The following is a 25,599-nucleotide window of genomic DNA, read 5'->3' as shown; positions in this document are numbered from 1 at the left end:
AGTATCTGAGGCCATTTTTTTTTTTTTTTAATATGAAAGGAAAAAAAAAAATGGGCAACACTTCTCACTGAAATCTTCTAGCCTGGATAGTTTCCCTAAGAGTTGTAAAAATCCAGGGGGTTAGGTAGTTAACCGTTAATTTTTTAAAGGTTCCCCACAAAGTCATTCAAAGAAACAGCATGGAGGAATAACAAGTCTGAAGTTTTCTCTTGGGTTTTTGCAAAATAAATTTATAAACTGACGTTTCTTTGTTACTCATCGTGAATGTACACATCCACATACGGTGCCGTGAGCGAGGGAAATACACATTTCAGCACACTCCAGACAGTCCCGCCTCTGACTGACACACCAGCTGAGCTGTCCCCAAGACAATTAATAGACTCATTTAGAGTATGAAAAAGAATGTATATATGTGTGTGTGTGCAACAGAATCACTTTGCTGTGCTGCAGAAATTAACACAACACTGTATGAAAGCAACTATACCTCAATTTTAAAAAAAATAGATTATTTTAAAGGAAAAAACCTTCAAACGTCCCACACATTTTTACACCAATAAGAGCAATGCAAGCGATTCGCTCACCTGGCTGTTCTCCCTGATCCACATGGAGTCCACGGAACTAGACACGTCTTTGATCAAGCACATCACGGCAAATTCCTCCCCTTCCCTGAGAAGGTAGCTTGCTTTGGACACAGCCACAACAGGTACAGCTCTGATGGCTGGAAGAAAACAAAACACGCACCCTCAAATAACTGGCCATGTGACAGCCTGACATTTTCACTTAGCACTTTCTCCTCAGCAGTGCCCAGCTCACTGTATGGCCTTTCGAATAAAATACAAAGTAAGGTACAAACCCACTCGTATGACTCGCATATCTGAAGAAGGCAGCAATTAAACTGTGCAGCCCTCAAGTAAGTTCCTGAACACAGAGCGAAAAAGGAAGTCTATTCTGAGATTGTAATGCTTCTGAATAAGGCTGTCTCGAACCAGGCAGAAGCCCTGTGACAGTGAAGTGGCCTGCATCTCTGCGTCTCTTGATGGTTTCGTAAGGATGTGATTAATACCCAATGATATTCTGTGAACCAGACATCTTGCCCACGTGCCGTAAAAAATGCCATTTTGCCTGTTTTGTAAAATCACAGGTTTTCAATAATCGAGCTTTCTTTAATTCCAACGAGCATCCTTTCTCAAAAGCCTAAATCACGACTCAGTAGCTAAAGGCCAACTGGTGTTGAATCAGGTGACCTCTGAAGTAACCAAAATCTAGATCTCCTCCAGGAACCCAATATTCTACCCAATGCTGCGTGAATAACGAGGTTCACTGTCAGCTGGTGCCTCCCTCCTCCGATTGGGAGCAGTCCGAGAAGGCATTAAAATTAAAACCGCCGAGGGGGCAAGTCAATCCACAGATCAATAGGAAGTCAAGGAGTCAATCATCTAGATGGTAATCTTTTCAAACAGCAAAACTAAGGCTTTCCCAGGAGATTCTCTTGGAAGAAACACTCTGCAATTCTATGAAACCTTGGGATGTCCTGATGACAGCAGGTTTAATACTGTCCCCAGGATGTCCTTAAATGCCCATGCATAGTAGACCAGTCACATGGCACAGGGACTGTGAAATAAAGAACTCATGAGCAGCTGGCGTTATCTTGAAGCTGGGGGAAAAGACCAGAGCGGCTATCCAAGTGACATACAAACATGGACCAGTGAGAAGAGAGATGTCTACTTTTAGATCAGCGGATATGCCAGCTCCCAGAAGCAAGCCAGCAAGAGCTCGTACCTGCCCTCACTTTCAGGGTGAATTTCTTCGACAGCACGGACTTGCCCCCCTGGTTGGCGGAGCAGTGGAGACAGAGCCGATGATACTCGCGCTTCACGTTTCTGATGGTGATGCCGGCCTTGGGGTCCGCGACGAAGGTCAAATCCTTGGGAAGGGGTTTCCCCTCGCAGCCCGTGAGGGAGTAATTGGTCACCTCTGGGTCCGTCAGAGGACATCGGACCAGCGCGTCATTGTCCTCCTTCCCATACAAGGGAGGGTCGACGAGGAAAAGCTTCTCAGGATCTGCAGCATATCAACAATCAGGAGTTTGAATGGCCGGTCACAGACACTGAAAACATGTGATAAAAATCTAAAATGCTGGAGTTCCTGTCGTGGAGCAGTGGTTAACGAATCTGACTAGGAACCACGAGGTTGCGCGTTCGGTCCCTGGCCTTGCTTAGTTGGTTAAGGATCCAGCATTGCCGTGAGCTGTGGTGTAGGTCACAGACGAGGCTCAGATCCCGCATTGCTGTGGCTCTGGCATAGGCTGGTACTACAGCTCCGATTGGACCCCTAGCCTGGGAACCTCCATATGCCAAGGGATCAGCTCAAGAAAAGGCAGAGACAAAATAAATAAATAAATAGTAAAATAAAGTGCTGCCTTACAGAATAACAATTCCTAGTGGCTCAAATGACTGCTGGTTGAGTCTTTGCAAGCAAAGGTAGAATTCATCGGAATCATACCAACAAGAGGCAACATGTCATCGGAATCATACCAACAAGAGGCAACACGTAGTAAACACTTTCCACGTGTCAGGCCCTAAAGCTTGGACCCTTACACACTTTACCTGTCTCACTTAATCCTCAAAAGACCCCTATCGGGGAGTTCCCATCGTGGCTCAGTGGTTAACGAACCCGACTAGGATCCATGAGGATGCGGGTTCAATCCCTGGCCTCACTAAGTGGGTTAAGGATCCGGTGTTGCTGTGAACTGTGGTGTAGGTCCCAGTTGCGGCTTGGATCTGGCATTGCTATGGCTGTGGTGTAGGCCAGCAGCTGCAGCTTCGATTCAACCCCTAGCCTGGGAACCTCCATATGTGGCAGGTACAGCCCTAAAAAGCAAAAAAAAAAAAAAAAGACCAAAAAAAACCCATCCCAATCTGATGGGCCCTATCATTACCACCATTTTACAGATAAAAAACTATAAAGTCTCCAAAAACTCAACTCCCCTTAAGGGAGTTGGACAAAACTCAAACCCTGGTGTGACTGATAGCACAACCTGAGCTCTTAAAACTCTGCAAATAGTTCATGATAACAGTCTCTTTTTTTCCACAACAGGTTAATTCTCCAAAGGACATGGGTCTAAGAACAAGCCAGGCTGGGAGTTCCTGCTGTGACACAGTGGGTTAAGAATCCAGCTGCAGCGGCTGGGGTCGCTACAGAGGTGGGTTCAATCCCCAGCCCAGTGCAGTGAGTTAAAGGATCTGGTGTTGCTGCACCTGCTGTGGTGCAGCTGCAGCTTGGATGCAACCCCTGGCCTCGGAAACTTCCACATACCATGGATACAGCCATAAAATTTATTTGAAAAAAGAGAGAGTCAAGTCAAGGAAAGGCGCTCTTCTTCTAATCCCTCTGGGTGGGCCTCTTTTCAGAGTTCCCAGTCTCCTCGATCTTCTAGCTTCTGAATAGAATCAGAAAACTGTCAGGAGACCACACAGTACAAACAACACATGGGCCTCCATCTATTCATATTCCTTGAAAGATATGTATAAATATAACTCCTGGAAACCAAATAAATTCATATGCACAAGAGGAGCTTATGAGTTTCAGAAATGCTATGGCAAATCCTCGATGGTCTAAACTAAACCAGAGCATTTGTGAGTGCAGGGGGGGTACTATTAATAATTATGCCAGTTGCCGTGAGCTGTGTGTGGATCACAGATGTGGCTGTGGCGTAGGCGGGTGGCTGCAGCTCCACTTCGACCCCTTGCCTGGGAATGTCCCTATGCCGTGGGTGTGGCCCTAAAAAACCAAACAAACAAAATAATAATAACAACAACAATTATGCCGGGATACCAGCCGTGAGCTGGAGTTGTATTTGTATATAAGCAAATTTGCATATAAGCAAATACAAATCTCGGTCCGTATATACAATATGCTGCCACCTGTACCATGTAAAGACAGTACAGATACAGGGTTGGGCCAACAGAGTGCGCTTAAAATGTTTTTTAATTGTCCTTCTCATCTGGAAATCAGCTGGTACACAAAAATCAATGACACAACTGAAACACACTTAGCACACAATTCTGACCAATTTTGAGTTTTCCAAAAAAGTATGCACATCCCAGCCTTGCTAATTTATTCTGCAAATAAATGATCTCATAGTGGCTGAAATACGGTTCGAGGCTATAGTTGGTTATTTTTCCATCTATGCTTTCTCAGTCACTTGAGCCGAGTTCCTATAACAATGCCCTGATTTTCTTCTCCACTGCTGTAAGATAAATTACTGAAGCATCCAAATGTCTTAAATCTGTGATAATTAAGTATAGCTCTAAGTTATTGAGAATGACTTCTTCACGCAGGAAATCTGTGAGCTCTGTGAGACTGCTCTGGCTAATGCAGCTGTTTCCCTTTTTATTCTGAGGTCTACCCATCCTATTAATAAGCAGAATGATACTTCATTACCACCTGGAAATCAGAGAGTACCTTTTTGAAGGTCAAAGAACAGAACACGTGCTGGCTCAGCAATTATGGAACCATACCCAGAGGCTAGCTGTGGCTTATCAACCTGTCTATGTTTTTCAGCTTCCTGCCCAGGAAAGAGTAACAGGTCAATTTAGGAGAGGCAGAGTCCATTTCAAGGCAGCATTCTTTTTTTTTTTTTCTTTTTTGTCTTTTTAGGGCTACATCTGCGGCATATGGAGGTTCCCAGGCTAGAGGTCCAATCGGAGCTGTAGCTGCTGGCCTACACCACAGCCATAGCAACACAGGGTCAGAGCCTCGTCTGTGACCTACACCACAGCTCACAGCAATGCCGGATCCTTAACCCACTGAGCGAGGCCAGGGATCGAACCTACATCCTCATGGATGCTAGTCAGATTCGTTTCTGCTGAGCCATAACCGGAAATCCCTTTTTTTTTTTTTTTTTTTTTTTTGGGGAAGGCAACCTTCTTTGGAGCAAACTTGAGAGTCAAGTCTGCCAACCCTTGATAGAGCTAGAATTGGCACAGTTCTGTCTCCTTGATAACAATTACATAAGGAAGACAGAGCAGGTGATCTTATCCAAGAGTTGCAGTGAGGAACTATGACCCTAGAGGCTACTCAGAAGGACCATCTAGGATAACTGTATTCAGTCTTCTTCTGCCATGCCATGGATGAGATTGCAATGATAACCTCAAGCCAGGTCCCAACCCAGGACTGGAACTGAAACTAGTTCTCCTCCTAGAACCTGGGTATGTCTCTTAAGCGTGAAAGGCTTCAATTTTTACATCAACAAAAAGAGACTCCGCCCTCCCCTTCCCCTCCCCGCCACCTGACCCTCCAGGAAACCTCCTCCTGGCCAGGATATGAAAAACACAAATGCAGATGAATCACTGAATTCATTGCAGGAAATGAGGTCTAGAAACCCAAAGATCCCATTTTCCTTTTGTTTCTAGGAGGTCACGATTTTTTAAATGAATGAACTGCCTTCTATTAAGAATCTAGGAAAGACATGGGGAGCTTAGCTGACTGGAATTCACTCCCTCAAAGTGGGTCGATTCTTTTGAAGTGTGGGTCTGCTGAGGCCTTTAGTTCCCTGAAGTGTTTTTACTAAGTGGGAGTATCTGGAATCTGCAGGCATTAAAATGCCGCCTTCCCAAAGGGCCTAATTTATTCACAGGGTTTACTCACATCACCAGGACAAACGGGCCAACCACACCGCAATCTCATTAGAAGAGCATCACCACCTTACGGACCTTCGCCAGCATGTATCGAAAGATGAGGGGGGAATGAACAAAGCAAATTTTGTTTTAAGCTTTCTAGACCCCGCCGGTAATATTCTCTCTATGACTCAGCCATCTATATGTCATCCATAATTAAGGACAGGAGCTAAAGTTCCCCAAGCATAGCATCAAAGAAAGCCGAGCACTTACCTCTAACAAACACATAAATGGAACTGCTTAAACCGCCTTCATTGGTGCATGTATAATTGCCTGTATTCATGGCCTCTGCTTTCTCCACGATCCACTCTGCGTGTGTATTCTCACTCAGCTGACCCAGGGTCTCAAAAGTCCATTTGACAGATCCTGGATCGGTGCAGAACAGCCTAATCTCATCGCCAGCACTGACGATTAACTCTGATTTTGCTGGATGGATGGATGGTGGAGACAGTTCCTCTGGACTCACAGATGGCTGAGAAGAGCCTGCCAAGAAAGAGGAAAATCGTGTTGAACATGATCTTTTTCTCTGGCGAAATAAAGCATTTCTTCCAATATTGATTTCCATCTTCTGTGTACTCGACAATAAAAATAGGACAAAGCTGTCCAGCTATTTATGGTGCAAGGGTTCTGTGTAAAGTTTCCTAAGTTCATCTAGAAAATTAAGTTATTTTCCGCAACCCTCAATTCATCCTGAGGGTCACCCTTGGTATGCAAGCCGAGACTCGCTGGATGCCCCGGCCTTCTCTGGGTTAAACATACAGTGGGGTCAAGTTTCCCCTCTGATGATGGGCCACAGCAATGATACTGACATGCTGACATCCAGCTTAGAAACAACAAAAACAAAATCTCACACTATTAAAAAAAAAAAACAAAAACACTGTCAGCCTGTCTCTCTTGGCAAAAATGTACATGACCTTGAATAGACATAGCTTGGGTTTTTCATGAAGCTTTGTGAATTCAGTTATTTCTATGCAATTCTCCTTATGTGGTGGTGGTCATTAAAAGGAGTACTATACCTTTCAAACAGTAAGGCGGAAAATGAAAATCTTAATGATCAGACCATAAGATATTTCAGGGCATAGGTTGGGCTGAAGTCTGATCAACCTCATGCCGTAAGAGGTTTCCTGCACAGGAAACTAGTTTAAAGAAACAGACTGTAATGACACTGTAAACCAACTATACTTCAATGGAACTTTAAAAAATAATAGTAAATAAAAAGAAGAAAAAGAAGATACAAACTGTAGACTCTGAATATGAAACTTGAACCTTAGAAAATTCATAGTGGCCAACTCAGCCATTCATTTGTGCATGCATGCATCCGTTGCATGAAGGCAAGAATCTGTTCGTTACTTGTGATCTGCAAAAGCATCTCAGGAGGTGCTGGGGGAAAAAAAAAATCCACAGGTGGGACCCAGGGTCCTTACACACCAGAGCTTAAAGTACACAGTGTTCAAAGTCAGAATAACGAAACATAGATACAGCTTTGGGCTAAAGAAAAAGAAAGGGGCTGGACTTTCACACCATCAGAAGAGGCCAAAGAGAAGACAGCTCTGTACCATAGATTAGATGCCACAGAAACACTCACGCACAGTGAGATACTAGAGACCAACCGGATTCAACAAAGACCAGCGAAAAGCTCTGGTCCTCAGGTAGGCAAAAGCCATAGAACCCACAGTAAGGATTTGAGACCAAAGAGGCAAAGACTGTCGAGAAGAGCACGGTAATGGTTACAGTGCCACGAAAAACACAAAAGGTCGACTCGGACCCGGGCTAGGTGAGGTGGGTTGGAGCAGCAGGATAACTGAGCTCCCTAGGGAGCTTGCAAACACTGCTGCAGGATCATGGAGGGAACGGTTCATGTGCCTGGGATTTGTGCGCCATCTACAATACAAGGTCAGAGACAAGACTTAACATGGCTTCTGAAAGAGGAGGAAAAAGCCATCGAAGCCAGGTGGAGGAAGGAGCGGGGGTTGGGGGGAGGCAGAGGCAGCAAGAGTCAGCCACAGTGGAAGCCTCTCCCCAAGTTCAAGATGGCAGCAGAGATGGACACATGGTCAGAAAGGGACAGGGATGGGAGAGCAAGGGACCTGCTCCCTGGTGCTATCTGGGCAGTAAATGGACTTCTCACCTGACGACCCAAAATTCAGATGGTGGAGGAAGAGCCATACCTGTGAGGTTCAAAGACAGAATCAAATAATCCAAGGAAAGAGTTTGTGGAAAAAAGAGGGACACCGTGTGTACCATTCTTGGAGAGCTCTTCCCGCTAAGAGGGGGTAGGCAGAGTCAAGAGAGATTAAAAAAAAAAAAAAAAAATGAGACCACCACCAAGGAAGGGGAGAGGCTAGAGGGGCAAAGAAGGCCACACCTCAGAAGGTTTCAAAGAGAAGGTGGGTGGATTCTAGGGCAGATGCTGGGAAGATCAAAAGGAACGAACCCAGGTCCCCAGATGTGGTTAGAAAGACACCGCAGGAAATCCAGTGTCAGTGGAGTGGGCAGTTCTGTTGGCTTCAAAGTTAAAGGCTGCAAATGTAGCCCTCTCCTTGGAGAGCTGTGGCAAGAGAAAGCACAGAAATAAATCTGTAGTCAAATAAGGTTTAAAATTAAAAAAAAAAAAAAAAAAAAAGGAAGCCTTTGACATGAGAAGATAGAGGAAACAGAATCCATGGAGAGGGACAGAGCAAGGGTTCTCTAAAGAAGTGATGAAGTTGCCCCTGAGGGTGTGTATCAGTCTCAATTCCAGTCTGTTATCCAGACAAATATTTGGGCATCTTCCAACCATGGTCAGGGACTCTGGTTCCATGATGTCACACAAAGTACAAAGTACATGATGTCCCAGGTCAGAAGACGCTCAGCAGCCTTGATTCACACAAGATACAAGAGGTCAACTATAATCATCAAATGTTACTAAGTACCAACAACAGAACTGCTACAGACTGTGTGTGCCCACGTGGCTCAGCGTCTAAAGAGAGGAGCCAGAATATTATTGCAAGGAAGTGGTAGCAAATATTTTTAAAGTCATACAGAGCATTAAATAATGAAAATGGGTACAGCAGTAAACAGAGACACTGTTCTTTCAATTATTTGTCCTCTTTTAAAAAGGAGTCCTTTCAAGTCAACGTGAGCGATGTCGACGGTAAATTCAATCTAAAAGTTCTTGAAGAATTTAGATTGCAATACATTTCAATTGATTCAATTTTCGCATGAGGGGTTATGTATGTATTACAATCTGGTGGAAAAATATGGCTGATTTCTGGAGATCTGTCACCTCAATGATGACAGAAATACCCTCATTTCACAATGTTCTTATGGGAACCACATGTGATAAATATATGCAAGGACTGGACAATTTGTAATAAATGTTTGTTATTATAGTGAAGCAATGCGGTAAGAGCTTGGCTCTTAAGACTGTCTAGCGGAGTTTCCGTCATGGAGCAGCAGAAACAATCCGTCTAGGAGCCATGAGGTTGCAGGTTCGATCCCTAGCTTCACTCAGTGGGTTAAGGATCCAGCGTTGCCCTGAGCTATGGTGTAGGTGGCAGACAGCAGCTCGAATCTGGTATGGCTGTGGTGTAGGCTGGCAGCTGTAGCTCCAATTCGACCCCTAGCCTGGGAACCTCCACATGCCACAGGTGTGTCCCTAAAAACAACAAAAGACAAAAAAAGAAAGAAGAAAAAAAGAAAAAAAAAAAAAAAAAAGAAAAAGACTGTTTAGCTCTGCACCCGGGCTCTGCCACTGAGTGCGTAATCCTTGGAAGTAACTAATCACCTCTGCCTCAGTTTCCTCCTCTGGAAAGTAGGCACCAACTTCATAAAGCTATTATGTAAAGCACTCGGAACAGGGTGCAGGCACATAGAAAACACATAGTAAACACCAGACACAATTATTCTAAAAACAGAATCTCTTATCTTCCCTCCAAGCAGTCCTGCTTACTCACTTCCTATGGATGTGAAGAGTTCCATCATTTCCCAAAGAGATTTCTGCCCAACTTCTCCCTCCTTGGCAGCAAATCATAGCAACCTTTCCCCAGAGCCTCTGCCACACATCCTTGTCCGCCTTCCCACTCCTGCTGCCCTACCCGCAGACTAGCCACTCGACGTCACAGACACAACATCCTTTCCTGAAAGATGTCTCCAGCTTCTGCTCACCCCACCCCCAAATCATCCTCCCTCATAACCCCAAGATCCACCAGCCTAAAACACCACCTTTTCAACAACCCTACTCCCAGCCTCAAAAACCCACACAGAGGCAGAGGCAGCTAACACCGATTATCATGTACTGCTTACAAAATACTTCCCTGGGATGAATTCCTAGCTGTTTCCTCTGGACTCAACTGGCATCTCCAATCAAACAGACTCTGAAGTTAAGGATCCTGCAAACACGCTTCATTGCTCGCCATGCCCATCTCTCTGCTTGCTGTTCCCTAAACACTCCAGATCATGATCACCTGTCCCCACTAAACCCTCCAACATGTCCAGCCCCTTCACCCACTACTGATGCACTGCAGTGGTTTCCATCCAGACCTTAGTTCCTCTACCTAATTCAAGGTCTTGGGGCCCTCATTCTAAGCATCCTAAATGGTACTTCTCCCCCTGGCATACTCATAAAAAGATTCCCTTCAACTCCTGAACATATAAAAGATTGGAGGAAGGACAGGTTCCAAAACACCCAGCCCCCATAACAGATGTCAAGAGTCTCCTGACCTATCCCTAAAAGAGAGTAAGTGTCTATTCTGCTGCTCCACTAGGAAAAGGGAGCAGCTGAATGCATCCATGAAAATGACTATGGAATACCACCCAAAACTGAGCCTCCAAATTTGAGCTCATTACTTTAGGCTTTACTTCTAGAGTCTTAAAAAATAAATGTTTAAAATAATCACTACCAGAAGCATTCAGGACTTTATTTTCAAAATAAATTATTTACAAGTTCAGCCCTCAAACTCACACTATAAAATGAACATAGAGCTTATATTAGAGTGGGACTGAGGATATTATTTATTCTCTTTTCTCCAAATACACACATACACACCTTTATTGTATTTAAAAATCAATATCAGTAAGTTATTCCAACTGAGCTTTGAAACTGCTCTGGAATTATACATTTTGAAATGTCTGGTATATTGCAAGTTCTCAACAAACGTTGGCTGAACTGGGTTTTATCTACACCAGAACTCTTTGCATTATAAATGACACTTCCCTAATTATGTCTGGCTCACAAAAATATTAAGAGTTGCTTTCAATTTTCTGAACACGTGGTAATTAATGAGCCCCCCAGGAGTTCCTGCTGTGGCAGTGGGTTAATCCAACTGCAACAGCTCAGGTCACTGTGGAGGTATGCATTCAATCCCTGACCCTGCACCGTGGGTTAAAGGATCTGGCATTGCAACTTATGCTGCAGTTGCAGCTCAGATTCAATCCCTGGCCCAGGAACCTCCATATGCAGCAGGTGCAGCCATTAAAAAAAAAGAGAAATCTTAACAATTCAGGGTAAATACCAACATGTCCTCTATAGACTTCTTTGATTAGTTCAAAATTCAACCAAACCCAAAAGAATTGAATGCAAGGATGCAGACAGATACATGTACACCAGTGTTCGTAGCTGCATTACTCACAACAGCCAAAAGGTAAAAAAAAATAAATAAATAAATAATTAAATAAAAAAAAAACAGCCAAAAGGTGGAAATAACTCAATCTGTCCATCAGCAGATCAATGGATAAACACAACGTGGTGTGTGTGTGTGTGTGTGTGTGTGTGTGTGTATATATATATATATATATATATATATATATATATATATATATATACAACAGAATATTATTCACCCATAAAAAGGAATGGAATTCTGATATGTGCCACAACATGGATGAACTTTGAAAACATCATGCTAAGTGAAATAAGATAGACACGAAAGGATAAATATTGCACGATTCCACTTATATGAGGTACCAAGAATAGGCAATTTCATAGAAAGTAGAACAGAGGTTACCAAGGGCTAGGGAGAGGGAGGAATGAAGAGTTATTGTTATTGTTTAAAGGGTACAGTTTCTGTTTAGAATGATTTTAAAAAAAGAAGAAAAAAAAAGGTCCATGGAGTTCCTGTTGTGTTGCAGCAGAAATGAATCTGACTAGTATCCATGAGGATGCGGATCTGAGCACTGGCCTCAGTCACTAGGTTAAGGATCCGGCATTGCCGTGAGCAGTGGTTTAGGTTGCAGACACGGCTCGGATCTGACGTTGCTGTGGCTGTGGTGTAGGCCGGCAGCTGTAGCTCCGATTCGACCCCTAGCCTGGGAACCTCCATATGCCACAAGTGTGGCCCTAAAAAGAAAAAAAAAATAAAGAAAGAAAGAAAGAAAAAGTCCTGGAAATGGACATGGGGACGGTTGCACAACATTGTGAATGTACTTCAATGACATTGAGTTAAATATTTCAGAATAGTACACCTTGTCTTATGTATAGTTTACCACAATTTTAATACATTTTTTAAAAAATCAGTAATTCTTCAAGGCCCAGGTGAAGCCTCAAACTTTCTCAGCTACCTTGACTCTTTCTTATCTGACCACTCTGACCTCTATGAGGCTCCCAAGTTTACCTTAAAATCACATCATTAAAAATCAATCAGTTATTGGAGTTTCCGTCGTGGTTTAGTAGGTAACAAATCAGACTAGGAACCATGAGGTTTCGGGTTCGATCCCTGGCCTCACTCCGTGGGTTAAGGATCCAGCATTGCCATGAGCTGTGGTTTAGGTCACACATGAGGCTCAGATCTGGCGTTGCTGTGGCTCTGGTGTAGGCTGGCAGCTACGGCTCCGATTAGATCCCTAGTCTGGGAACCTCCATATGCCACGGGTGCAGCCCTAAAAAGACCAAAAAAAAAAAAAAAAAAAAAAATCAAGCAATTATTATCTTTATTTGTTCCATACAGCTATGCTTGGGGGCCCAAACAGGGTCTTTCTCCTCATCTCTCTCCTACCTTATACACAAAGCAGGCCTTCACAGCAGAAGCTCTTTGAACCCTCTAGGCTAAATCACCTACAAGTTTTAAACCGCACTGACCATTGCACAAGAGACATGACTACTCAAGGGTACAGTTCTTTCCCTGTACTTCTTTGCTTTTCTCCTCACGCCACCTGAGTCCTCTGGATTTATTCTCAAGCCTGTTTATGGAAGTTGGACCTGACACTGTTCTGCACATAAAAACGAAGTACTTGTTCTGAAAAATCGATGAAATCTGAGTATGCGTTGGGGGGAGCTGTTGATTCTCTGACAATTAGACAACACTCTTTAAGGGTGGCTCAACTGACAAAAAGATTATAGGTATTTCAAGGTAAGTGTGCGTGAGATATTCGAAGATTGGAGGAGGATTCTGCTTTCTGTCTCACTAGGCTGAGCACTACGTTGAAGGAAACCAAAATTAGAAATTGCAGACCTTGCACAGTGGGTGTGGTGTATCAGCAAGAGAGCTGCCAGAAGACTCCCATCAGTCAACCCAAACTCAAAGATAGGGCTCTGCTTCTCCACCAAAAAGGACAAAGCTATCCATTTTTCCTTCCATCAGCAAAAATGAAGCACTCAAGGTAGATCTGCATTTTCTGTGCTCTGTGGATGAAAAGACTACTTCTTCAGAGGCCAGACTGGGCTTCCATGGTAGAAGGTGCTTAATGACCTGTCTAAGGGGCGGGGGCGCTGCCTGCTTGAACAGGGGTGCCCCCCACTCACCTTGAGTGATGATCAGACGGTTGTCAACCATCACTGTTACTTCAACCTCAAGTCTCCACCATCCGCCTCAGGCTTTATACCCCTTCACAAATGTCTAAAGCTACAAATTTATCACTGGGGTTCAAAGTAAGGAAGTTATTTCAAAATCCTCTCCTCTGTGTACACAAATATAAGGAACCAGGCAAAATAATGGAGGGGAAGAAAACCCACGCAGGGAAACCTACTCTAGTTTTGGGGAAGTAGAGCTGTGACAAAGGCAAAACTCACAGCTCCATTGGTGTTCACTGACCCTTTGGCTCACATACTGTTCAACCACAATTCGTAATAAAAAAAAAAAGCTAATGATTTGTAGAGCCTACTGTTTCTGACATACTTTTATATCCCCACAGGGATACACTGGATAAAAACCAAGATGGAAGGATCCCAGTAATTGCCCACAACACCCCTGAGGCCTTAAAAACAAGTAGAATATCCTGGAAATAGAATCAAGTTGGGGGAGGGGGGTATGAGCTCAGTGAAAAACCACACGAGTCCTAAAAAATGCTACTGGCCAGCGGGAGGAGACTACGAACCGACTGTGGATCAGGACACAAACTGAAGGAAGCCACACCACGCAGGGTCCCGGCGAGGCCCCCATCCCACTGAAGTGAGATCACGCCACCAGAGCCATGAAGAAGTCTCTTGTGTCCACATGCATCTATTACATGGTTATTACCATGGCAGTGAACTGGATACTGATGGGGAAACTCAGCTTTGTGTAGGAGACAAATCCAATGCAAATAAAATTAACATTCTGAAAGGTGATAAACAAATTAAAAAAGGGGGGGGGGGAGCTCCCATTGTGGCTCAGCAGGTTACAAACCTGACTAGTATCCCTAAGGTTCAATCCCTGGCCTTACTCAGTAGGTTAAGGATCCAGCAGCTAAGATCTGGTGTTGCTGTGGCTGTGGTGTAGGCCAGCTATAGCTCTGATTCAACCCCTAAGCCTGGGAACTTCCACATGCTGTGGGTGTGGCCCTAAAAAAAACAAAACAAAACAAAACAAAAAGCAGAATAGGAGTTCCCGTTGTGGTGCAGTGGTTAACGAATCCAGCTAGGAACCATGAGGTTGAGGGTTTGATCCCTGGCCTTGCTCAGTGGGTTAACGATCCGGTGTTGCCGTGAGCTGTGGTGTAGGTTGCAGACGCGGCTCAGATCCCGTGTTGCTGTGGCTCTGGCGTAGGCCAGTGGCTACAGCTCCGATTGGACCCCTAGCCTGGGAACCTCCATATGCCGCGGGAAGCAGCCAAAGAAATGGCAAAAAGACAAAAACAAACAAACAAAAAAACCAAAAAAACAAAAAGCAGACATGCAGGACAGGGGAAGATAATCTAGGACATCCTACAGGGCAGTTTTCCTGATTTAGAGTATGCTCACTACCAACCTTCTAAGAAGTTAATTTCACTCAATGATAGATAACTGTAAATATTGTTTTATATTGTATCACCTTGCATAAAATAGAAAAATCAAATACACTTTTCAGGAAGAGGGAAAAAAAGAGCTTTCAGAGAAACTGAACTACTTTGCAACTACAGATTCCCAAATGCACCACCCAAATCCCTACAACCTCCAACCTTTAAAAGCACCTCCAGGGACAAATTTGAGAACAGTCCTAAATGGATCACATCAATTCCAACTCACAAGCCTACTACTTCCAAAGGATTTTCTGGGTAAGAGAAAAAGTTCAGATGTATCTTTAATCTTGTAATATGGAGATTTAAAGTACTCAACTGAGTAGAACTCATTGTTAAAATCTACTCCAGGAGTTCCTGTCAAGGCTCAGCAACAGTGAACCCGACTGGTATCCATGAGGATGTGGGTTCAACACCTGGCCTCGCTCAGCGGGTTAAGGATCTGGTGTTGCCATGAGCTCTGGTGTAGTTCGCAGACCTGGCTCAGATCCCACATTGCTGTGGCTGTGGTGCAGGCCAGTAGCTGTAGCTCTGACTCAACCCCTAGCCTGGGAACTTCCATATGCCGAGGGTGTGGCCCTAAAAAAAACAAACAAAAAAAATAAACTACTATGGTTTGGACATGAGGTAAATAATAAGTAAGTCACACAATCTCCTTATTATCCTTTATGTCTTTCACTGTAAAACTCCTATGTTCGGGGGGGGGGGGGGACAATTACTTGGTACAGTGTAAATTTGGATTTAAAATTTCTTTTAAATTTAAAAATACAAGAAACTGTAAGTTCCCGTCCGTCGTGGCTCAGTGGTTAATGAATCCGGATTAGGAACCATGAGGTTTCGGGTTCAATCCCTGGCCTTGCTCAGTGGGTTTGCCATGAGCTGTGGTGTAGGTTGCAGACGCAGCTCAGATCCCACGTTGCTGTGGCTCTGGCATAGGCCGGCAGCTGTAGCTCCGATTAGACCCCTAGCCTGGGAACCTCCATATGCTGTGGGTGCAGCCTTAGAAAAAGCAAAGAGACAAAAAAAATAAAAAAAGAAATTTTCTCTCTGCATGCCAAGTCTAGGTACTACATTAGGTCCAGGATATTTAGTTAGTGATGATACAAAATCTGTTTCAATATTCAAGATAGTTTACAGTTTCAAGAAATAACAATACGCCATTGTAAAATGATCTGCCATTTGAAAGCCGATTTAAAATCACAAAATAACAGACTTCCTGTTGCAAAGATGATTAAAAAAAAAAAAAAAAGGCAGCTCCTTAAGCATATTTTTCAGTGTTGGTCTAAAGATTATGAACTCATTGACAGAAGGGAGCCGAAGGACAGAGAAGAAAAGCTGGAGTGTTAGTCATTAGTGGCAAAGAGAGAAAGCTCGGGAACAAAGCCAGCACTTCTGAAACCTGTCTTCATGGATGAAATGGTAATTGAACTCCTACCCTTTGGCCTGGGTGGGGCTGGGGACCAAGAATACAGAGCCGGGGTCCGAAGCCCAGTGGGGAGGCTGGACTCAACACAGATAATGACCCTATACTGAAGCAAGCTCAGGTAAAAAGGGCAGGAGAGGTCAGAGAGGCTTCCTAGAGCTCAAATTAAAGGATGTGTGTGATCTGGCCAGGCTGTGGCCAAGGAGAAGGTCTATCAGCTGGGGGACCGCAAGAGCAAATGTTACAGAACTATTGAGGTGCGTGCTTAGAAGTCACAGTACCACTCAGCATTGCGGCAGCATTGGGGTGTGAGGTTAGAGACCCAGCAGGGTCTTTGTCATAAGGAGGTGAGCCTGTCCTGATGGAGAACAACTGGTGTGTGTTTGCAGGGGGACACCCCCTTGGGAGCAGTGAAGCAGAGTACTGAGAGTAGGGGACTAGAAACAAGAACGGTGGGGAGACAGGAGCTGAGGAAAGCATAAGCCAGAGGTGTGGGGGTGGAAGCAGAGATGGGGGAATACGCCTCGGGATGGGCTGGATCTGGGCAGCGAGGAAGCCAGAGGAAGGAGGGAAGACATGACTCCCCTGTTTTGGGCTTAAGTGATGGGAAGGTGGAGTGCCCACAGACTGGAGGAGGGGAAAACCAATTTAGGGGCATCTGAACCAGCAGGTGACTGCTAGAAGGTCCCACACACCGAGGAGGATGTGGGAGAGGTCAGGGCCACTGACATACTGGCCAGCACGCAGGGGTGGTTAAGGGGTGCTAGCCACGGGTGTCCATGAAATCATTCAAAGAGGCAGTGCAGAGTACAAATGATAGAGAGGCCGGGAAGGAAATGACAGGGCTCTAGGTGGCTGGAGTGATGACTCAATCGGTAAAGGAGAAGCAGGACATTCCAGGCTGGACTGGTACAGAGCGACTGCTGAATGGATGCTGGAATCTCAGAGGATTCTAGCAGGTGGAGGAGCAGACGTGGACAAAGAACCAGTCCCCGATGTCTTCAGCACGTGGGACTGGGCACGGATGGGAGGGGGCAGGGGTGGAGAGTCACAGAACTCAGCCTCACTCATTCACAACGCTGGCTGCACACGAGAACCCCCAACCCCCAGCCCTCACTTACACCCGTCCCACCACAGTCTGACAGTATTTGCAGTTGTGAGATGTGGGAGAAGAGGAGCCTTGAGTCAGGGAGAGGAGGGGGGTGGGAAGAGGGAGGCGCAGGGGAGGGAGGGCTCCTGGAATCAGCGAGCACCAGGGGTGGTGGCTAATGGCAGAATGGAAGACACACAAGCTCGCAGAGGGCTCATGTGAAAAGTCAGGGGGATGAGCATCCGCAGAGGCGGCGGCCGGGGAGAACAACAAGGAAGGACAGAATGGGAGGCAGGGATAGAGAGGAAGGGCTAGCAGAGAAGGCTGGACCTCAAGGACTGATGACTATGGCCATGCGATGCATGAGGCAGGGTGGAAACACTAATTTTAAGCCCCTCTTTCTTTGCATCTGCTCTTTTCAGAAAAATATCTGGGGCACAGAGGAGCCGTGACCCATGAGGGATCCCACATTCTCATGCACATCTGAGCAAGAGAGAGTCACCAGGCTCCCCAGTGCTAGAAAGGGATGTCCCAGCGCCAACAGGGGTGCCATTCCCTGGAGAGGCAGGGTCACGCCGCGCCACCCCCCCACCCCCTCACTGGTTCACCTTTCTGACGGCTTTCAGCCAGAGTGGATTCACCTGCGGTTTGGCCCCTTCCTGTCTCTGCTCTTGAGAATGGTTTCCTCCTGGGGGTCCTGGTCAGGCCCTCAACTTTCTGTCTTAACCACATGGACAAACCCAGTGCTAATAAATCACCTGTATGATCACACCTTTCCCGTCGCATTTGCATTTTCTGCTTTTCTGACTGTTATCGGGATCCCTGGACAAATCACCCGGGCTTCATTCTCTGCTGCAAAGCATTTCCCTACTCAGACCCCTCAACGTTGTCCATCTGGGAGCTTCCCTGTACTTGAACCCTCAGCCCCTTCCTTCCATCAGCTCTCCATTCACAAGTATGCCATCTGGTGGCAAGGGAAGACGCCCTCAGGCTGCTTTTGCTGGTTGAAAAGCACGGCCAAGATCGAAGTGATGTTAGATGTTCCGCATGCTTCTAAGGAAACTTACTGAGGGGACTCGGCAGCAAAGATTCAAGCTTCCAACAAATGCCTTTTAAAGATATGTCATCTGTAAAATCTTTTCTCAGGTTGGAGGCCATGAGCAAAATTATTAATTGTTCGGTGTCTGCTAAGATACTTAATATGTGTATATTGTAGATAAAATATGTAACTGCATAGTTCTGCTCTGAAGCAGTTAATGGAGGATGTGGAGGGAAAAAAATGTAATTAATGGTGGGGACACAAAGAAATTCTGGATTCTAGATCTTGGGCAATTCCTTTAGGTTCTAGGCCTCTGTTTCCTGTTCTAAAAAACTAAAAAGAGGCCATCAAAAGCCATTAAAAGAAAACCAAAAAAAAAAAAAAAAAAAAAAAAAAGGCATTAAAAAAAAAAAAAGCCATCAAAAGCTCTAGGATTCTAGGATCTGTAATTAAATACTTAGGCCAACATAAAGAAACACCCTTGTAAAGATCCAGTGGCTGGATATAAAAGATATCGTACCTGTGGCAAAAGTGAATAGCAGGTGATATAAATAATATGACTAATCACCTCCTTTGTTCTTAAATGACTCTTTGAACACAGAATAAGAGCCTAAACATGGAATTGGATTCCTAGCTCTTACATCTTATAAAGTGAACAGTAAAACGTGGAGATGCATGTGTCATCCTCTCGACAATGAAAGAAGGATCCTTCACAGCTTACTATTTTGCAGAATTTCTTCTCGATACACAGTCACCCCCAGGAGCAAAGGCTTTCACAGGGTTACTTAATCTATTTCCTAAGAAAAATACAACCTGACGTTTGAGGAAGCAGGACTTCCCCTTCTGATCTCAGACAGAGATACACACAACAACCATGAAGTGTCTCTTTGGGGAGTCAGATAAGGACTAGATTTGACAAGCCCAAGGATTCATCCCTGTGGCAGAAAAAAGGAACGTCCTCATTTCCAGAGGGTTTTTCCCAATTGCCCAGTGCAGCTCCTGTTGTAAATACGCAGATTTCCGTGTTTTGAGTTCTGGCAAGCACTTACTGAAATAAGCAGCAGATACGAAGCAGAAGGACTGAAATCCAATAAACCAGAACAAGACCTCACCATCTGTGAAGTCTGGGGTACGGGTGGGGAGGGGTGGGAGCTCTTGACTTCTTTCAACATGAACTTCCTTGCCTTAAAGAACCACTGAAGAACAAAATGAGAAGAGGAGGGCCACAAGAGCATGGATGATCGGCCACACTAGCCAAAGGCCAGCTTCCCCGCAGACCTACCAAGCACCAAGAGAGAGAGACGTGTGGGCCTCACCTCCCAGCAGGGCCCCCTGGCTGCCCACTCCAGAGGGCGAGAGCCAGACCCTTGAAAGCTTTATCAGAAGGATCTGCTGAGTGTACACTGCCTTCTTGTCGGTGCTGTGGGTGGACACGTGTGATGGAGTGAGGGCTCCTAGAACACACCCATCTAACTGGTCATCCTGCCATGTATTTCCACCAACCCGGATACCGATCATTCCTCAAAATGCCAATTCCCAGGTTTGGGAGGGGGAAATGAGCTTGGGTTGGCAGCAAACAAAAACTTAAATAAAAATATGTGATGTCCCTAACCTCTAGTTCTAATTCTACAGCACCTCATTCTAATGACATCCAATCTAATTCCAATAAGCAAGAGGTTGTCCAGTCAACATTTTTACATTCATGAATGTAAGTATTTGCCCACCGGGGGTTTTTAAAAATTTTTTTGGTAGTAAAACAGACATAATATAAAATCTACCATTTTGGAGGTCCCGTCATGGCTCAGGGGAAACAAATCCAACTAGTATCCATGAGGATGCGGGTCCATCCTTGGCTTCACTCAGTAGGTCAGGGATCTGTTGCCGTGAGCTGTGGTGTAGGTTGCAGAGGTGGCTTGGATTCTGCATTGCTGTGGCTATGGCGCAGGCTGGCAGCTGCAGCTCTGATTCGACCCCTAGCCTGGGAACTTCCATATGCCATGGGTGCAGCCCTAAAAAGAAAAAAAAAAAAAAATCTACCATTTTAAACATTTTTATTATACAATTGAGTGGCAAGAAATACATTCTCAGTGTTGTGCAAAAACCACCCCACGAGCTATCTTCAGAGTTTTCTCATCATCCCAAGGTGAAAGTCTGTACCCCACTCAACTATAACTCATCATCTCTCCTCCCTCCAGCCCCTGGCAACCACCACTCTTACTTTCTGTCACAATAACGTGACTACTCTAGGGACCCTATATAAGCAGAATCATACAACATTTGTCCCTCTGTGTCTCACTTATTTAACTCAGGGCAACATCTCCTAGGTTAATCTCTGTTGTAGTAGCACATGTCAGAATTTCTAAGGCAGAATAATACTCTATCATGTGTCTATACCACATTTTGGGTTTTTTGTTTTGTTTTTTGTCTTTTTTTCCATTTCTTGGGCTGCACCTGAGGCATATGGAGGTTCCCAGGCTAGGGGTCGAATCGGAGCTGTAGCCACCGGCCTACGCCACAGCCACAGCAACGTGGGATCCAAGCCACGTCTGCGACCTACACCACAGCTCAAGGCAATGCTGGATCCTTAACCCACTGAGCAAGGCCAGGGATCAAACCTGAAACCTCATGGTTCCTAGTCAGATTCGTTAACCACTGCACCACGATGGGAACTCCTATACCACAGTTTGATTTATCCATTTATCCTGAAATTTTCCTGGGGCACCTTATGTCTTTTTTTTTTTTTTAGGGCCACAACCATGGCATATGGAGGTTCCCAGGCTAGGGGTCCAATCAGAGCTGTAGCCACTGGCCTACGCCACAGCCACAGCAACGCCAGATCCAAGCCACGTCTGTGACCTACACCACAGCTCAAGGCAATGCTGGATCCTTAACCCACTGAGCAAGGCCAGGGATCAAACCTGCAACCTCATGGTCCTTCATTGGATTCTTTAGCACTGCACCATGAAGGGAACCTCCTGAGCCACTATTTAAACTCTGTCTTCAAATGTGATCTACATTTTCAAAAGCCCTCTCTGATTTTCCTGAAAGATGCCTGGAACAATACTTGGCTTAAATAGATAGTTAAGCTAATTTTCACCATAATGGGTCAATCAATACATTTTACTAGTGATTATACTCTCAATTCTGCTTTTAACAGACTTGTCGGCTAAGGGAAATTGCACCTTCCCCTCCATCCCATACAGGAGAGGACAGAATGCTTTTTCCTTCTATTTCCACTTTCAAAATGTCACTTTATAGCCACAGGGCTGGCTTAAAGTAAAAACACAATTAAAAAAAAAAATCTATCTGAAGCAATTGCCAGAGAAAAGCTTACCAGCATTAGTAACTACCTTGAAAAATTAGCAGAGGCCAAAAGGTTTAGCTGCAGGCTTGCATTAGAAGCTGGGGAAAATTCCCCATTCTCCCCTTTTTTTCACAAACCAGGTAGAAGTATAACCAGGAGTCCCTTTTTAACCTGCCTGTCTCATCTGGCCATAGAAGAGGTTCTGTTTCTTTCTTCCTTGTTTTTTTTGTTTTTGTTTGTTTGTTTTTTGTTTTGGTTTTTTTTTTTTTTTTTTTTTTTTTTTTTTTTTTTTTTTTTGATTTTTAGGGCCAAACCAGCAGCATATGGAGGTTCCCAGGCTAGGGATCAAATTGGAGCTGTAGCCATTGCCCTGTGCCACAGCCATAGCAATGTGGGATCTGTGTCTGTGATCTACATACACCATGGCTCATGGCAACACTGGATCCTTAACCCATTGAGCAAAGCCAGGGATCAAACCTGTGTCCTCGTGGATGCTAACCACTGAGCCATGACTCAGAACTCCAAAGAGGTTCCGTTTCTTAGGTGCTAAGAGAGTCAATTTTTAGGAAGGCAGTGGATGCATTTTCTGTCTGAATTGAATTGAAAGGACTGGGATTAGGGCTGAGGACAAAAGGAGTGAGCCAGGCCCCACCCTAGAGTTGGGGGTTGTGGGGAGGGGGGGGAAGAAACGACAGGACCACACAGGTAGGGAGGTAAGACCTCAACCCCGGGTGGGGGTTGGGGGATCAATGTTCTCATCAAACCTAAGGCTGAGGCTTGGATGGGTTTTTTTGGTGGGGGAGGAAGCAAGTTTGCAACTTATTCTCAAATGGGTCATAAAAACTAACATGTATATACATGGACAGAGTAAATGTGGCAAATTGTTAACAAGTGGGGAGTCTAGGTGAAAGGTATCCTGAGGTTCTCTGTATTCATCTTGCAACTTTTGTAACTTTACTCAGCAATATGTTAAAGAAAGCTCAGAGACCTGAGATGAGGGTGCTTCTCTGAGCTTGGATGAGCAAGGAAAGCAACAGGAATATAATGCAAAAGTGTGGGTTTGGGAGGTTCCAAAGCGAGCCATGTTGAGACCTGGGGGAAGCAACCTGACCTCTTCAAGCCTTGGCTTGACGTCTATAAATTGGGCATGAGAGACAGCAGAATTCTTAACGTGATCCCTAAATCCTATACCCACCTTGCGTTCAATAAATGGTCGCAAATGAGAAATAGTGTTTATGATGTTTGTTCCCAAACTTACTGCGTTTATTACGTGCACTTAATCTAACAGGGCTTTACGCTAAGTGGACAAGAGCGTGCTGAGTCCCAAATGCAAAACAAACACAGTAATCGATTAACTGGCAAAAAGTCTGCAGATGATCAGTTCCTCTAATCAAAAGCAAGATTCCCACAAGCCACTCCAGATTTGAAAACCTCCATCTTTAAAAAGAATTTGAGCCCTCACTCTCAATATGTGTATTTTTATGAATTACACCGATGTAGGCTACTTGCCAGCCCTTCCACTGATTACCAGCAGGGTTTATTGAGTTTCTGATTGGAGGCAAATGCCCCCAGTTTGAAGCCACTTTTGCCTCTAAGAGGTAAATGCCATACTGCTACTTTCTAGAATAGGAACGAAAAACCCTAGCTTTAGCCAGGTCAAGACAAATTGACCAAAATGAGGCAAAGGTGTGCAGCTGTGTTCTTCTGGCAAATAGATCTGAAAGTGAGTGGGGGAAAGACTGGTGCCCCAATGTCAACTTCTGTGAGCAGAGCAGGCAGATCCTGCTAGAAGCCCTGAGAGAGAGAGAACAGGGGACAACCGTCATTTCCCTGGAAACTTCCCAGGTGCCACCTTTACCCCTCAGGCTGCTGGCTTCTGGCCTGGGTATTACGAACATCTCCAAGGTCAGAGGATTTCTCTCCTTTCCCATATCCCTGGAAGCATAAGACTCAGAAATTCTCTTGGATGTCCCACAGGCCGGATGCCAGATTAGACCCAAATCATGAGATTCTGCTGCCATTGTGCAAGGGATGCATCTTTCCAGCAGTAGGATGAGTTCATGGCAGCAACCGCCCCTGTAAATAAAACCCATCAGGTGATACCGCCATCAAAATTACATAAGTTAACCAGCCCACAAGCCCTAAGGATAAAGATGAGATGGCCTCCCCCCAATTCATTCATCTAAAGATTTTTCTTGAAGAGAAAGACAAATCCCATATGATTCACTTATATGTGGACTCTAACATACGGCACAAATGAACCTATCTGCAGAACAAATACAAACTCATTGACAGGAGTTCCCGCTGTGGCGCAGCAGAAACTAATTCGAATGTAACCATGAGGTTTCGGGTTCAATCCCTGGACTAGCTCAGTGGGTTAAGGACTGAGCATCGCCATGAGCTGTGGTATATAGGCTGCACATGAGGCTCGGATCCCACGTTGCTGTGGCTGTGGCTGTGGTGTAGGCCGGCAGCTATAGCTCCAATTTGACGCCTAGCCTGGGAACCTCCATATGCTGTGGGTGCAGCTGTAAAAATGCAAAAACAAACAAACAAACAAACAAAAAAAAAACCTTATGGACATAGAGAATAGTCTTGTGGTTGCCAAGGGGGAGGGAATGAGATGGACTGGAGTTTGGGTTAGTAGATGCAAACTATTATGTTTTGAGTGGATAAGCAATGAGGTCCTGCTGTATAGCACAGGGAACTATATCCAATCACTTGTTTTTCTGCCTTTTTGTCTTTTTTAGGGTTGCACTCGTGGCACATGGAGGTTCCCAGGCTAGGGGTCGAATCGGAGCTGCAGCCACCAGCCTACACCACAGCCACAGCAACTCAGGATCTGAGCCACGTCTGCAACCTACACCACAGCTCCCGGCAACGCTGGATCCTTAACCCATTGATTGAGGCCAGGGATTGAACATGCGTCCTCATGGATGCTAGTCAGATTCACTAACTGCTGAGCCACAAAGGGAACTCCTACATCCAATAACTTGTAATGGAACATAATAGAGGATAATATAAGAAAGAGTGTGTGTGTATATATATATATATATATGTATAATGAGTATATATATGAGTGTATATATATATATACAAGTATATATATGTATAATGAGTCATTTGCTGTACAGCAGAAATTGACAAAACACTGTAAATTAACTATAATAAAAATTTTTAAATATATATATACAAAATAAACACATAAAGACTTTTCTTGAATGCTTGCTATGTGCTGGGCCCCTGGGCAGCAGCAAACAAGGCAAAATCTCTCCCCCTCTTAGAATTTATATTTAGCTCCACTGGTAAGTATAAACCAATAATTATACAATTATATAATTACAATGTGAAGAGTCTGGAGCAGTACACTGTACAAGGAGTGCTGACCTGCCCTGCCCTGCCCTGTGGGGTTGAAAAAAAGATTGCAAAGGAAACCTACGAGCTGGAGTCTAAAGTGCACAAGGAGACCAGGAGGCGCTGCCCTTGGCAGTGGGGCAGGATGGCTCCTGCAGCCCCAAGGAGCAAGGACACCTTTAAGGACTAAAGAAAGCACTGAGAACAAAGGTACCTTGTGCAAAAAGGAAATCAAGAGGAGCCACTGGAGGCCTTGGACAGGATGTCCCTAGACAGACTTTATTCCAAGAACACTGGGAAGTCTCTGGAAGGTTTGCATCAGAGAGGGACACTACCACATTTACCCCTTTAAAATATCACCCAGATATTTTAGGCCTTCTCATCATCACCCTTCTTCCCCTCATGCATGTTTTCTGAAGGCCCCTTGCAGCCTCTACGGGGCCCTGTCCCTGGACCACCACTGTCTGCTTTCCTGTCTGGACCACCCGAAACTCCTATCTATCCTTTTAGTGCCACAGAAGAACTGAGAATTGCACCCTCGTC

The 25,599-nt window shown here is 44.8% G+C and overlaps 1 protein-coding gene across 28 annotated transcripts in view; it reads right to left on the bottom strand.

Moving 5' to 3' along the window:
• Nucleotides 1-25,599, bottom strand: part of LOC146400448 (mast/stem cell growth factor receptor Kit-like) — a 91,553-nt gene that overhangs the window by 46,321 nt on the left and 19,633 nt on the right. For 25 of the 28 annotated variants that reach the window (XR_014813742.1, XR_014813743.1, XR_014813746.1 and 22 more), the window contains exons 2-4: nt 5,892-6,161; nt 1,780-2,061; nt 582-718 (exon numbers count right to left, since the gene is read on the bottom strand). Coding sequence is in view for 13 of the 28 variants with exons in the window: in XM_084973867.1 (XP_084829993.1) it covers nt 582-718; nt 1,780-2,061; nt 5,892-6,161 (689 nt within the window). In the remaining 15 variants the exon portion in view is untranslated. Of the gene's footprint in view, nt 1-581; nt 719-1,779; nt 2,062-5,891; nt 6,259-25,599 lie in introns of those variants that run through there. The other 3 variants (XR_014813741.1, XR_014813740.1, XM_084973878.1) reach the window with 1 other exon arrangement.

The sequence above is a fragment of the Sus scrofa genome, chromosome 8 (genome assembly GCF_054392235.1).
Source record: "Sus scrofa isolate SSC_HxYL_T2T_F1_AM1 chromosome 8, Sscrofa_HxYL_maternal_Yorkshire_Landrace_v2.0, whole genome shotgun sequence".
Lineage (NCBI taxonomy): Eukaryota > Metazoa > Chordata > Mammalia > Artiodactyla > Suidae > Sus > Sus scrofa.
This window is presented reverse-complemented; position numbering and strand designations above follow the sequence as displayed.